Source organism: Lutjanus erythropterus, chromosome 7 (genome assembly GCF_056507025.1).
Source record: "Lutjanus erythropterus isolate fLutEry1 chromosome 7, fLutEry1.hap2, whole genome shotgun sequence".
Lineage (NCBI taxonomy): Eukaryota > Metazoa > Chordata > Actinopteri > Lutjaniformes > Lutjanidae > Lutjanus > Lutjanus erythropterus.
The window spans coordinates 13,424,631-13,439,523 of record NC_139323.1 but is presented as its reverse complement, the minus strand read 5'-3'; the positions used below and the strand labels follow the sequence as shown (position 1 = coordinate 13,439,523).

Below are 14,893 nucleotides of genomic sequence, written 5' to 3'. Positions count from 1 at the left end.
GCTTTGTGATGACATGTTTATTTAATATCGACGTTTCGGTCTGAACCACCTTCATCAGGTATGTTGCAGCATCCAAACACTCACTTTTCTATCATTCAGTCAGAGGACTGCTGAGATTGATCAACACCTGAAACTGCATCACCATCCAGACAGTAGAGTTAAAAAAAAAACAAACCCAAAAATTCACAATAAATCTTAAATATTCATGTAACCTTACATACCTCACAAGTCAAAAGTTTGAAACTTTTAAAAAATGTTCAAAAATGTGACAATGAATTGATATAATGCAACAGTTTTGAAATTATGTCAAAGACGTCTATGTTTTGTGTTGCAGAGAGCTGCTGAAGTTAGCACCAGCTAGCTTCCTGTGGACAGTTGGCTAATTTTTTACATATTGCACATTTAAACAGTAGCATGAATGAGAAAGAAATACAGAGAAGAACTTGACTTTGCAGTGTTTTGTCTGTGCATGGGAAAGTGAAGCTGGAGAAGCAAAAACTTTGATAAGCAGAGTTGAGTGGGATGGGGGAGGTGCAAGTGTGTGTGTGTGTGTGTGTGTGTGTGGAGAGTGGGGAGGGTGAGAGTGCCAGGCGATGCAGGAGGGAGAGAAGGAGAGGGCGCGTCTGGAAAGCATCAAGCCATAGCTCGGCATATGTGCGAGTACATGTGCATGTGTGCGTTTTGTTGCTCCTCTGGTCTCTGGCTTGTTAACCTGCAGGTCACGGGCAGCTTCAATGCCTGGCACACAGCATGGGAATAATGACCTCTTCCATAGCAAAGCACAGGCTCATGAATAAACACACATACACAGAAACGTACATATTGACTGTGGTCATGGCATTTTTATGCCGTTACCTCGCTACGTCAAACGGCCACAACACCTTTAAAGGACCAGTATGTAGGATTTAGAGGCATCCAGCTGTGAGATTACAGAATACCTTGTCTCACGACCTCTTCCAAGTCTGTGGGAGAAACTATGGTTCCTATGAAAAATGCAGAAAGGTTCAATCTAGAGCCAGTGTTCAGTTTGTCCATTTTGTGCTACAAGGAGACAAGGAAACAAGGAGGTGCAACATGGTGGCTTCCGTGGATGAGGACCCACCCTCTCTGCAGTTATAAACAGCTCATTCTAAGGTATTATACATGAATCAAAACATACATAGGACTATTATATTCCATTTCTGTCATATTCTGCCAACAAAATCACCTGAATCTTACATGCAAGCCTGTTAAAGGAATAGTTAGACATTTTGGGAAATATGTTTATTCTCTTTCTGTTACCCTGTTGCCCTAGTATAAAGACTGAAAGCAGTTGGCCTTGTTCTGTTAAGCGGCATCAAAATTCACCACACTTAAAAGCATAACATTGACTCCCTGGAGTCTTGTCATTGTGACGCCATGACAAACTTGTTCTTATTTTTGGTTTTGGTACAGATAGTAGGCCTACATATTTTAGTATGGGGCTTTTACACTGGCACTTTTGGCTGCACCAAGTCAAACAGTGCTGTGATTTGCATTTCCATTACTGCTTTCATCGCACCGAGCTGTGTCGAGTCATATCCGAGATGGACCCACTCTGGAGCAGGGCAGGTGACGTCTCATCAAGGTCGGGGTGGGACTCATTTTCAGCCCGGGGATTTCACCAGACCAGCCCTCATGCACGCGCGTAAAAAAGCGTTTTTACGTTTCTCCGATACGGCATTTTTACTAGAATAATGGCTTGGTTTTTACAGCGGCCCGAGAGCGCAGCGGCCGTTCGGTGATTTCCCCGGTACTCCCTATGGCCACCCCGAGCCTGCGTCTCACCAACCTGTGTCAAACCCCCTTTTCTCCCCATCAAACAAGCTGTGCAGTGATACTCGGCTCGTGTGTGTGCAGGAGAGCAGAAAGAAAGACATTCCTAAAAGTGTCTGTGACTGTGTGTTCAGCTCTCAGTTCTTTAGAATATAATCTTTGTGGTTTAAAGTTTAGATTCTCTCCTGTGTTGCTGTTTTTACGCTCAGGTCTGCTTTCAGCGGCACAGGAGTCGTTGGTTCAGAGATCTGAGTTGGAGTTGGTTCTGCTGCTTCATAATAAAAGCTTTTTAATGACAAATGCAAATTCTCTGTTTTGCTATTTCTTGGCTGAGCTTAGTAACATCTTGTTGTCACTGTGATATTGCCATGCCAATGTACAACTTTATACTTTGGTTTTTGTACAGATAAAAAATAAATATTTCCGGTCACTGATAGTTGTATTGTGTTACTTTTAAAGAGAGCCAGGCTGATTTTTTCTGTTCTGTTTTCTCTGTTTCAAGTCTTATTGCTAAACTAAGCTAACTGGCTGTAGCTTCATATTTAGCATAGCGACATGAGGATGGTACCACTCTTCTCATCTAACTCTCTGGATCTTCAGACTGAATAATGTAAATGTAGGAGTTACTCACACAGAGCTTGTTAAGCTGGTATGTATCCACTCATTTCTCAGGAAAACTCAACCCTTTTTCATCTGAAAGAAAAACAGCTTTTTTTTCTGAGATAAGACAAGTTTGGCGGGAGGCCGCTCCTTTCAGAGCAGTGTTTATGTCTTTGATCAGCAGTGCGTGTGCGTGCGTGTGTGTGTGTGTGTGTGTGTGTGTTAGAGAGAACGGTAGAAGGAGAAAGAGAGAAAGGCCAGCAGCTGGTGTGTTGTGTTTTGCCCTGTGAGACCTGGCCCCGGCCGGTGTTGTGTTACATGTACTAGTGTTGCCGAGGTGAGGCGGGGTGAGTTGGCTCGATAGCGCAGAAGTGAGGGGTGACAGATGAACATGAGGAGGGGGAGGAGGGTTGGTACTGGGCAATTAAGCCAGCGTCTGACACCCAAAGCGCTTCTCATGCTCTGGCACGGGCTATTGTAGTCTGGAATTCGAGAAATGCATTTGATCGGTTCGGTGTGTCTGTGTGGGTGTTATTTTGAACGACTCCTGGGGACAAAACAGCCACCAGAGAAGGGAAAGAGAGAGGAGGCAGAGGAGGTGGAGGGCAAGGGTTACCTGATGAATACATGTACTTTCATCGCACATTTGAGGAGCTAGCATCCAGCCTTTTTGTCAAGAAGAATGTAGGCCCTCCCTGTCTCTACACAGAGGCACGGACAGACACTAAAAGACGCAATATTGCACTGTTTCTTTAACTTTTATGGGGTGATTCTGTTAAGTGAGCAACTGATTAAAAGGGGGGAAAAGGAAGAATAACATTCCAGTTCACATTGTGTGGATGACAGGAGTGAAAAGGAGGAGGGCCCAGAGATATTTTATCTGGCCCTGCACACTCGCTGCCTCCCACCTCACTCAAAGGGAATCCCATCTTTTCTCTTTGACCTCAGCATTCCTCTCTGACTCAGAGTGAATACAAGGCCAGTGTGTGTGTGTGTGTGTATGTGTGTGTGTGTGTGTGAGATCAGTGTAAGCCGTCAGACTACTTCAAGTAATTAATACGAGCCTCAGCCATACCATTTTGAGGGTTGAATAACTCAAAGGGGAAACCTACACCTCAGTCCTGGCTTCAGTGTCTCGTCTACAGTTGAGGCCGACCTGCTGAGATGAGTTCACTGTGGCTGAAAAAGTCTTTCATCTGTGCGTGTGTGATACTGTGATGTGGTGCTTTATAGTTTTATATGCAGAAAAAAATTAGATACATTTATTATTCTTACAAATACATGCTTGACAGTGAAAACTCTGTTATTGCCTGTGCTGTTTGTGCAATTAAAGGTCCAGTGTGTAAAAATTTAGGTGATTTACTGGCAGAATATAAAATACATTGAATATTATATTCATAAGTGTGTTTTCATCAGTGTATTATAACCTGAAAATAAGAACTGTCGTGTTTTCATTAGCTCAGCTCATTTATATCGCATCATATTGTTGCACCACCATGTTTCTACAGAAGCACAGAACACACAAACTTAACAGCGGCACTAGTTTTGGCCTTTGGCATTTTGCACAATTTTTTCAGTCACCATAACTTCTCCTACATGCTTGGAAGAGGAGAGAGAGATGAGGTGTTTGCAGCCAGCAAGCTCTCTGCTAGATGCCACTAAATTCCACACACTGCTCCTTTAATCCTAATGCATTATGCAAGAAAGCTAAAAGAACTTCAGTCATGGTGGCACACACACACACACACACACACACATATATATATATATATATATATATTCTGATGCATCAATGTGTATCATTTTACTGTTGTAGCTGATTAATGTGTAACTAGTGTTAACTACTTTATATAGATTTAAGTAGTCTAGTCCAGGGGTACTCAACCTAGGGGTCGGGACCCTTCAAAGATCAATCTGAGAGGTCATTAATGGGAGAGAAGAAAAAATTAAGTTGTTGAACTCTTCTGAACTCTTCTCTAATCTTAGCTCTTTTTCAAATATTGTTTAGTTTTATCTCTTTGCATCTCAAACTGTTATTGAAATAAAGCATCTGAGAAGTTATATTTTTATCTCTTAGGGCTTGTGCAATATTTTACATATCTTTTATGGTACTTCACACTTTTTTCTATTGTATTTTATACTTTCTCATGTGGTGGTATATATAGTTATTGTGTTTTGGTGTCCCTTACCCTGACCTAACTTACTACTAACAACAGTTTCTTATTGTATGTTATTGTACTGTGATTTTCTACAGTTCTCATATTAATTGCAGCCTATTGCCTCTCCCTTCAGGGACAATTCAGTATCTTATCTTAAGTTTGGAGGGGAAATTTTTTTTTGGAGGAACTGTTAATGACTCAGACACCTGAAATCAGAGCTGCAACTAGACACAGCAGGAGCAGACATATATGCAAGTAAAACAGATACACTCAAAGTACCCTAAAATTGTACTTAAGCACAGCACTTGACTAAATGTACATAGTTACTATCCACCACTGTATTCTCTTATGCTGTGCAGCTGCTAAATTTCATCTGGATAATGGCATTTAAAAGGCCTTGACATGCAGCGTAGAACAAACAGAACTATCAATTTAAAAGACTAATCAATGGTGCATTAAGACATTTAGACAGCGAGGGCATTAGCCTGTAATGCTGAGTTGGCAAAATGGTTAAAAATGGAGAGTAAAAGTTGAGTAAGACTCTCTGTGTACTTGAAAGATCTGCCTAAACAACACTGCTGAAAGTAAATATCAACTTAATGTGGCCAGTACTCTTTTTTTTAATTAATGGAAATGTAAATAAACCAGTAATTTCAGTCCATGTGGTACCACTCCCTGTCACTGCAACTGTTACAACAGACTGCTGCTGTCTGAGGAGACATCAGTGAGTCCATCACAGTGCATATACTGCCCCCTATTGATAAAAACCCACTACTGCAGAACAGTGACATGTCTATTTAAGGTTGTAGAAGGACATCTAGTGGTACAGCAAGTCATTGCAGAGTGTGTCCCAAATTGTGAGCAGTGTGGAAAGACTCAAAGAATCAGAGGACGTGTGAAAATTGTGTTTAATGAAGGAAGGTAAACAAGGCACTGTACATTGACACTATAAAAAGTCTTGGTTCACTGGTGGACACATTACATGACTAAATATACTAGTCATCAAACCAGGTAAGTGCTTCTATGCTTTTGGTCAGCTCTATGTGTGAATTATCACAAAAATTTCCAGGTCAAAGAGCAGCAAACTAGAGCAGGATGTCAGCAGATGTTACTGTCTCTTCAGGGCTGGGTGTAGCGCAAGTAATTCTTCCCAGAAGGCAGCTCTTTAGTGGTCACACCGCTGGGGAAGAGCGCAGCAGCTTCGGCCTCAGAGAGCGAGGGAATGACCATGACGTTCTCACCAGGCTAAAAAGGACACAAGAACAGAGAAGCGTGCGTGAGAAGCACGGTCCAGTTTTGATCAGAGGATGTGATGATTATTATGCAGCAGTCCCATGTGGCTCCTGTGTCATGAGGCTTTTTTTGTCATTTGCTGAAGTGTTCCCATTAAAACGAGGTCACATAGACATTGCATTTAGAAATTTATGATATTTAGCTCTTGTTCCTGTGGTTCAATAAACTTGCTGTAAGTTGCTTTGCACAAATGTGTCTGCTAAATTAATGTAACATTTAAAATGTATATGAAGTGATATATTTTAGTTCTTCAGTTCTCTACTGACAAGACTGTTTCCTAAATTGCCTACTACAGTGAAGAAGTGAGTCCAGAACTGTTGTGTCGAAAGTTTGGAGTAACTGTGAGACCTATATTGTCTCTCTGGAGATGTCCAGTTACTTTGTTTTCAACCATTTTCACTTTATCCAACTGTGCAAAAATAAGATAAAAGATAAGATAATACTTTATTGATCGCCCAGGGGGGATATTTGTGTTTGTGTTAAATGTAAGAGAAAAAGAAAGAAAGGCAGAGAGAAAGCAATAAGATAGGAAAGGCAACTGCAGAAACCTGAAGGAATAGTTTGACATTCTGGAAAATATGCTTCCTCACATATATAGAGTTGTGACACCACTCTCATAACTGTAAATAAAAATGGTAAATATGAAGCTGGATCCATCAGTGGCTCAGAGATCTGAGGAATGCACTTCACTTTTACTCTACACGTGTCTTTGGAATCATTAATGTAACTTTTCCTCCATTTCATCAAATAAAACAGAGTCAAATGAAGTGTGTGAAGAACATGGTCAGGTCTGTACATGTATTTTTTGATCATCGGCCCCCAAAAAAAATAAAAGCTGCAATGTCACTCTGTGAATTCCCAATGTTGATGTGAAAGCTTGCATTGACTGGGTACATGTTAAAAAATTACTATTAACATGCCAGTTAATCGCACAGAGAAAAGAAAAGCATCTGGTGTGAAAAGGCCTTAAATATAACGTGTTAATTAGTGAGTTTTACAGGTGTTCAAACAGAGTCAGGCTACTGTTTTTCTCTGCATTCAGCAGTGCTAAGCTAAGCTAACTGACTGCTGGCTATAGCTTCATATTTAACTTACAGATATGAGAGTGGTATCAATCTTCTCATCTTATTCTCAGCAAGACAGATGTGCATATTTTCCAATTATTTTAAATATTACTTAAAAAAAACCAATGCTTAGTTCTAATGATAAAAAAATACAAATTTTCTCATTAAATTCTGAGTGTGCCTGGTGTGTGTCCAAAAAACATGAATGAATGAACCTTTAATTAATTTAACCAATATTACCAGTACTTAGTGTGACTAGCAGTGGCTGTATCACTGAGGTTTACCTGCTGTGAGCGTGTCAGTGTGACAGAGAGAGAGACAACAACAGCTGAAGAATACTGAAGTGGTGTTAATATCATTGGCGACAACTGTGCCGAGCTACTTTAAAGCTGCTGTTTGATGAGTCATGCGAAGCGGACAAAGGGGTCTACATTAAAAGTGGGCTCATGAGAGCAGCTGGCGTGGATGTTGGACCCAGAGGTAAGCGGTCTACAGAAACAGTCGAGGCAATAGAAGCATTAAGAGAAGTGCTATCCCATTTTGAAAAATGACCAGTTCTATTTTGTACTTTTGTTTTGTACTTTTCTCACAGTATGAACAACTGTAATGATATTTTGAGCTATGTTACCCCACTATCAATAAAAATACCATTGCTGATAAAGCTGCCTCCATTAGATTAAAGTGGATGCTGAGTTCTCTTGATCAGATGATTATTTGTTCTAATAATAATATATAGCACACTGCAGTGTGTCACAGCATGCATGTTTTATCTACAGTCACTAAACGGTACTAAAAGCTTGAATGTTGTGCTGTTTAACTGCACTGTTTAACTGTTTACCTTCCAGTCGACTGGTGTGGCGACCTTTTTCTGTGCGGTGAGCTGCAGGGAGTCGATAACTCTGAGTATCTCATCAAAGTTCCTTCCGGTGGTGGCAGGGTAGAGGATGGACAGCTTCAGCTTCTTGTCAGGGCCAATCACAAAAACCTAAACACAGTTAAGATGACACAGGATCAACATTACACCAGGTATATGGGTCTTTTTTACTCTGGTGATAAAAACGTCCACAAAAACTTTTCAATGTAAAGATAAGGAATTTCTTGACATAAATATGTTTTTTTTAAAAAAGAAGAAAAAGCCATTCTATCTATTTATACATATAGAAACAGGTAATGTGGGAGAGATTTAGCCTAAGCTTGCAGAGACAGCATTTGTTTCATTGCCAACACTGAGCATTGTCTGCCATTATTTTGCTCTGATATGATTGGCTCCCAGCTGCAACAACATTTGAGAACAAAGACCAAAACCTTTCACAGGGAAGAAGGTCCGTGCAAGACAGGTTTACTGGTGTTTGGCATCTGTTAATGTTGGAAGATGATCTGCAGAGGACAAGTTTCTTACGCAGCGAGCGGTGAGTGGAACTCCATCCTTGTCTCTCTCATCAGGGTCCAGCATTCCCAGCTGGACGGACAGCTCTCTCTTGTCGTCAGCGATGATGGGGAAGGGCAGGGTGCTGTCAGTCTTATCATTAAATGCCATCACATCCTAGAAAGAGACAGAGGGAAGGGACATGGTCAGCATTTACACCTTTGTCAACGTGTGTAGGTCGTTATCGTGCGTTAAACATTCTCTCTATCCTGATAGACACCTACATCATTGCAGCACAGGTTTGATGAGTGACCAGACATATTTAATCATTGACTTATGTGAGCTATAATCAGTGACATAATAGCGTGTTACAAGTCCCTATGGACGCCAACAACTAAGTGATCTGACATAACGACTGTAGAGCCACACTGTTGCCTCATGGATCATCTGGGAGGGCAAAGACAGAACACAAGAACGTAGTTTTCTATTGTTTTTGGCAGGGGGTCAGGTGGTGTTACCGTTCTAAAATCAAACCACACAGTCCATCTAACTGACACTTGTCCAGAGAACATACCCATCTGGACCAATCGCTGGCCTTTCTAAGGAGGCGTTGTGTTGTTGTAATGTGACAACCCAGTTAAAAGCCAATCACAGTGAACGCATGTCTGTGTTGAAGTTTAACCCACGAACCTCTGACTTCACAGGGGCACGTGCACAGTTACAGTGCTGTGAAGAGTTAGAGGCAACCAAGAGGGAAGTTTCATAATTAGAAAGTATTCTACAGTTAAAATTCAATAAAAAATTAATAAATTCAAAATGTTAAGTAAATTTAGTAGTACATTGAAAAATATATATTAATTTATAATTAAAAAATTGAAATGAATTATATTAAATTAGATATGACATTTAATTTAATTACATGTAATTTAATTTGAATGAAAGCTCTACAGATAACTCTCTAAATATTGTATCAACCCAAATTGTAAATGACATGTAATTTAATTTAAATAAAAAAATAACTGTATTAAAATAAATTAAATGAATCATATTGAAATCTGAATAGAAATATTATTATTATTATTATTATTATTATTATTATTATTATTATTATTATTATTATTATTATCATATTAATACAATTAAGAATATATTTTATTTTATGAAATTTTATTTAGATTAATATAAGTAAATAACTGGAAAAATAAATTAAATTGAATTAAACTATACATTAAATTTCAGTTGAAATGGACAGATGGGTAGAACTGTGAATATTTAATGCACTCTTACTGAATTACCAAACAGATGTGGATCTTAAGTTCATCAGGTGGAGTTGGAAGATAACACATATAATTACAGTGACTTATGATCCAGATAGTTGCCAACTGCAAGATTTAAAATATCAGTTTTATGCAGGAACACAACAGGAGTTTGTGAGCTTTAATTACCCCCATAAAGTGTCACTCCACCCATGGTTGCCTCACCTATTTGATGAGGTTATCCTTTCACCTCAAATCACTGCAATTAAACAGAGGTAGTAAAGGTATACAGTGTGTGTGTGTGTGTGTGTGTGTGTGTGTGTGTGTGTGTGTGTGTGTGTGTGTGTGTGTGTGTGTGTGTGTATATGAATCCACAACCTTGCTCCAGTTGCAGTGGTCCTGAACACTGTCAATAGACAAGGCGATCATCTTCACGCCCCGTTTCTTGAACTCATCGCTGATCCTGGCGGCACAGGCGAGCTCGGTGGTGCAGACAGGCGTGAAGTCCCTTGGGTGGGAGAACAGGATACCCCATCTACAGAGGAACACACACACAAAGCAATGAGCACTTTGTTCTACTCATCATTACACTCATTTATTCTTTTGTGAGCTCGGCGTTTATGGACTGGCCATGTTACACAATTCTAGGCACAAGTTCAAGTCTCCTTCTTCTTTTGGCTGCTCCTGTTAGAGGTCATCACAGCGGTTTATCGGTTTCCATTTTGCCGGCCAAGTCGCCATGAAACTGTTTTTGATCCACATATTTGATTTGACATAGGCATGCCGGATACTCTTCCTGATGTAACCCTCCCAATTTATCTGGGCTTGGGACCAGCAATCAGGAATGCACTGGCTTGTGCGTCTCCAGTGGCCGAGGTGAAAACCGGGATTCAGGGCCTTGCCCGAGGACCCTTTAACATGTGGTGGGAAGGAGGTGGAGATCAAAGTGCCAATCCTTTGATCAGCAGATACACTGATGGATAATCAGACAACAGGACGTGTAAAATGTCCTCCACCTACCCTTCATAGGAGCGTACCCAGATTGAATAAGACATTATGTCCTTTTGTTGTAGGTCTGTGTCTCTTTGTGGTAGTTTTATGCCTTTCTAGTATTTGTGTGTGTCTCCTTGTTGTAGTTTTCTGTCTAAGTGGTAGGTTTATTTTTCTGTAGTATTTTTTGTCTCTGTGTAGTCATTTTGTGTCTCCTTGTGGTCGTTTTACGTCTCTTTATAGTAGTTTTGTGTCTCTCTGTGGTAGTTTCATGTCTCCTTGTGGTATTTACATGTCTCTTAATGTTTTATGTTTGTGGTAGTTTTGTATCGGTTCTTCGTAGGTTTATTTCTCTTTTGGTAGTTTTGTGCCTCTTTCCAGTTTTATGTCTCTTTGTGGTATATTTGTGTCTTTGGGGTAGTTTTGTGTTCAGGTAGTCATTTTTGTCTCCTTGTGGGACTATTTCCTTCCAAACAACTTAGCATTCAATTCACACTACAAAACTAATTGGAGGTGTTTTAATGTGGATATTTATTCTCTTTCCTGGGTTTTCTGCAGCTGTGTCTGCTGGGGTTGTGCATTCATGCCCTGAGTCACGCAACTTAGAATTTAAGAATTTGCAAAAAGACTGATATGAGTAAGAGCTTAAGCAGTGGACAATGAGACAACAGAGGAGGGAGAAATGGCAATGAATAGAGAAAGACAGAGCACATAATGTCCCAGTAGAGGAAATTCCAGCCCCAGATTGAAGCAACAGGTGTCTGTGAATCGAGCACACTCACGCTCAAGACATTACATCCAGCTGTGTTGAGCTGGAAATTTACAATGTATGGAGTCAATCCCATGTATACTGTAAGGAGGGGATAAAGGATGAGACAGACATGAGTTTTCCTGTAAAAGCATCAGTGGACAAGCCTGTTGATCTTTTAAAAAGTATAAATCAAAAGTTTTCTGCATCACCATTTGTGTGGATTTATTCTTCCATATGTTACAGCGTTCGGTCACATGAGGCAGAGGCAACAAGAAAGCTTTGCTCCTCACAGGCATTGTGATCACCTGATTATGGAGCGACCAGAAGCTCAGATTAGAGTAGAACAGCACAAATGTATTCAAGTAGAACAAACCCTGAACGGTGATGCAGTTTCTAAGAGGAATGTGTTCAGAAGCTGGTGCAGATTTAAACACGAACAGGAAGTGAAAAATTAATCATTTGACGTTTGGTTGCAAAATCCTTTGCAATGAATTTCTATTGCAAAACATTTTCTAATTCTAAGACATATGATTCTTCACCAAAACTATATTTTTTCCTATGAAATAAGGCTATCTAAAGGATCAGTTCTTTCAATACCACATGTTTGAAATAACATAACATTTGTTTATTATAGTATCAAAAGTACTGAAGCTATAAAAATCTAAGTGTTCATTCAAGACCTCAGTTCACTTCAGTCGATTGTCCTGCCTGAAATATGACTTGCAGCAAAACCAGACAGTGCTCAGTAACTTTTACTATACCGGCATTGTGTGCAGATTGTTAATAATTTTTTTTTAAATCTTTTTTGTGTGCCTATGAATTTTTTCCCCTTTTGCTGTGGAATAAAATGAGGTATCAAAGATTGTGTTTCATATTGTGTCAAAGTTTAAACTGCTTGTGTCAGGACAACTCTATGACACAAACACCACTCGCAGGATTCAAAGGGTCACTGTAAAAAGTTTGTTTTTGCTCTGCTGGGATTGTGTGGTTGCAACATTTCCACTTGGCAACCACTTTCACAAAAGACCTCAGTCAGACATTCCTGAAAAACATAACAGGCCTTAAAACTAGGACAGAGTTGCAACAGATGGTGACTCCTCACAGTCCAACATCTATTCCCATGAAGGAAAGAAGGAAGTTATTATGAAATCAATATAACTGGATGATAAGTATAGAGTTTCAGCAAGCTCTGTCAGAGTTTCAGCAAGCTCTGTCAGTTACACCAGTTACACTGTTCATTCACTGTGTCTCTAATCTCCATAGACATGGAAATGAGGGCCAAAATAATTACAAGAGAATAGAAGATCCATTGTTAAACAAGTAGAAAGTGCTAGATAGATTATATTAGGGCTGCAACAAACACAAAAATATTTTCATTGTCACTTAATTGGCTGATGCTTCTTTTACTCATTAAACAGTCCAAAACCTAAAAACTCTACAGTTACTATTAAAAATGAAAAGAAAAGCAGCAAATCTACACATTAAGAAGTTGGAACCAGCAAATGTTCGACATTTTTGCTTGAAAAATGATTGAAATGATAAATCAAAATGATCAAAAAGGTTGGCAACTAATTTAAGGTGACAAATGAATTAAACAAATAATTGTTGCAGCTCTAGATTACACATTTTTAAGGAAATGCTAAAATGTTCATGTTGTTAACCCCAATAGATCAGAACAGCTAAATTCATCCTTGTGAAAATCATTCAGATAGTAATTGTATTAAGTTGTTAGTGCATCATATACTCTGCCCATGTAATGCAGGCAGAAGTAATAGTATTTCTGTCTGTCTCTGGGCTGTAATACAAAAGAGGAGCCTAACATGGTTGGACATTTGAATGGATGCCAGCAGTCACTTCAGTTCCAAGTTCACACAAACAATACAGGCTTTGTCCTGACCCTGCTTACACCTCACTAATAAACTGGCCAGAAAAAATAATAAAATATATATACACAAAGGATTTGCTATCATTGCTCTCTTTACATGCGTATTTTTTTATCACATTTAGAGTAGTATATTAACATTTTCCAATCCAACCAGTCATGCTTGTGTAACACTGTTGTGTCAGCCAGCAGGTGTCGCAGTCTCAGTCGGAAAACTATCAAATCATGAGCTTTAGCTTTTGAATTCAGGATTAATCCTCCATCAGGTCGCTGCTGGTGTCAGACTGCAGCTTCTCAGTCTGACAACAAGCCCGCACGTAACCTGCAGCCATGATTTAATCAAAAGGAGCGGCGTTACAAGCATTAATGCCAAAACTCAGAATAAAGCACGAGGCACAGTGTGATGTCTGCGCGGAAGCCTGCGCACTTACGAGTTTCCCAGGAAGTCGTGAAACTTGATCCTGCCGATGGTGGTGTCGGCCTCGAAGTTAGGAAACTCGTCTCCCAGCAGAAGTGCAGGCATGATGGGCTCCTCTCTACAGCTCACACACGACAGAAAAGACGAAACAACCTGCCTGCCTGCCCTGTAGTGATCAGGACCCACTGCATGAATGGGTGGGGGGCGGGGCTAAATGCTGTTACGTAGGTCATTGACCAACCAGAGACGAGTCGTAAAAACACATGAGAGATGTTTTTTTCCCCTCATTTTTTAACAACTTTATTAAACGAACAACAACATAACAAATGCATTCAATAGAAAAGTAAAAGATATATAAAGAAAATGTTTTTTTGTTTTGTTTTGTTTTGTTTTTACAGACAGAATTATAGCCAGTCTGAATTTCAGTATAAAACAAGGAAATATTTGGCAGAAATTAAAGAACTGTGGGGATGTGATGTTTGCCCAAGAGACAAAATAGATGACTTTCAATAACAGGAATAAAACCATCATAACTCTCCCAGATTTACAAAGGCCATTTGAGTCCAAAAGTCCTAATATTTATTTGTTAGGATGAAAAAAAATCTTCATTTTATGACTGACTCTGAACACAAGTTAAAAGTAAAATATTCAGTTTTTTGTTATTGTTAACAAATCCAGTGAAAAGATAGAACCACTAATTAAAGCTGCAGCAGACAACAACTGAACACAAAGCAAAACCCTCCACCTCTCTGTCCCACCAAATCCACAAGTTTGAACGGTAGCAGATGGAGAAGGCTGCCTTGCAAAACCTCTCTCTGCTCTCCATAGTGTTACCCACGCCAAGACCTACGCCCCTCCTGCCACAACATGTCTTCTCAGAGATGGCCCTTCAGCACCAGTGGCCTCAGAACAGAGCGCCCCAGGCTCCAGAGGCAGCTTATATACTGTCAAGTAGTGGGGTGACAGCCTGGTACACCCTCCTCAATAGTTATTCCCCACTGTTTTTCATCATGCCTCTTTACCACTTGTCAATACAAGTTCCATTGCGGCGAACATAATGAGCCTGAAGTTCTGGGACATGTTCACACACATGTTTTTAAGTCTACTATGCACCACTGAAGGTAGTCTTAGAAATGTATCACAAGTTGCAGGATTGTCTGACATCGAATCAGACTTTCATCATCTGAGGAGATGTGTGCGCTCATCTATATTTGTAGAACAGCAAATACGACGACCCTCTCTCTGAAATGACCTGTGATCTGCCAAAGTTTCCCATCATGGACTAGATTTTCTTCAGCCAGAAAACAGATCCAAGAGACC

General features: G+C 39.9%; 1 protein-coding gene across 1 annotated transcript; it reads right to left on the bottom strand.

Moving 5' to 3' along the window:
• Window positions 1-5,447: 5,447 nt before the first annotated feature.
• prdx6 (peroxiredoxin 6) lies at window positions 5,448-13,747 on the bottom strand. Its single transcript, XM_084722809.1, has 5 exons — window positions 13,587-13,747; window positions 9,911-10,067; window positions 8,310-8,453; window positions 7,749-7,895; window positions 5,448-5,798 (listed from the first exon to the last, which is right to left on the bottom strand). The coding sequence occupies exons 1-5, from the start codon at window positions 13,676-13,678 to the stop codon at window positions 5,673-5,675; spliced, it is 666 nt and encodes a 221-aa protein (XP_084578935.1). The 5' UTR covers window positions 13,679-13,747; the 3' UTR covers window positions 5,448-5,672.
• Window positions 13,748-14,893: the final 1,146 nt, after the last annotated feature.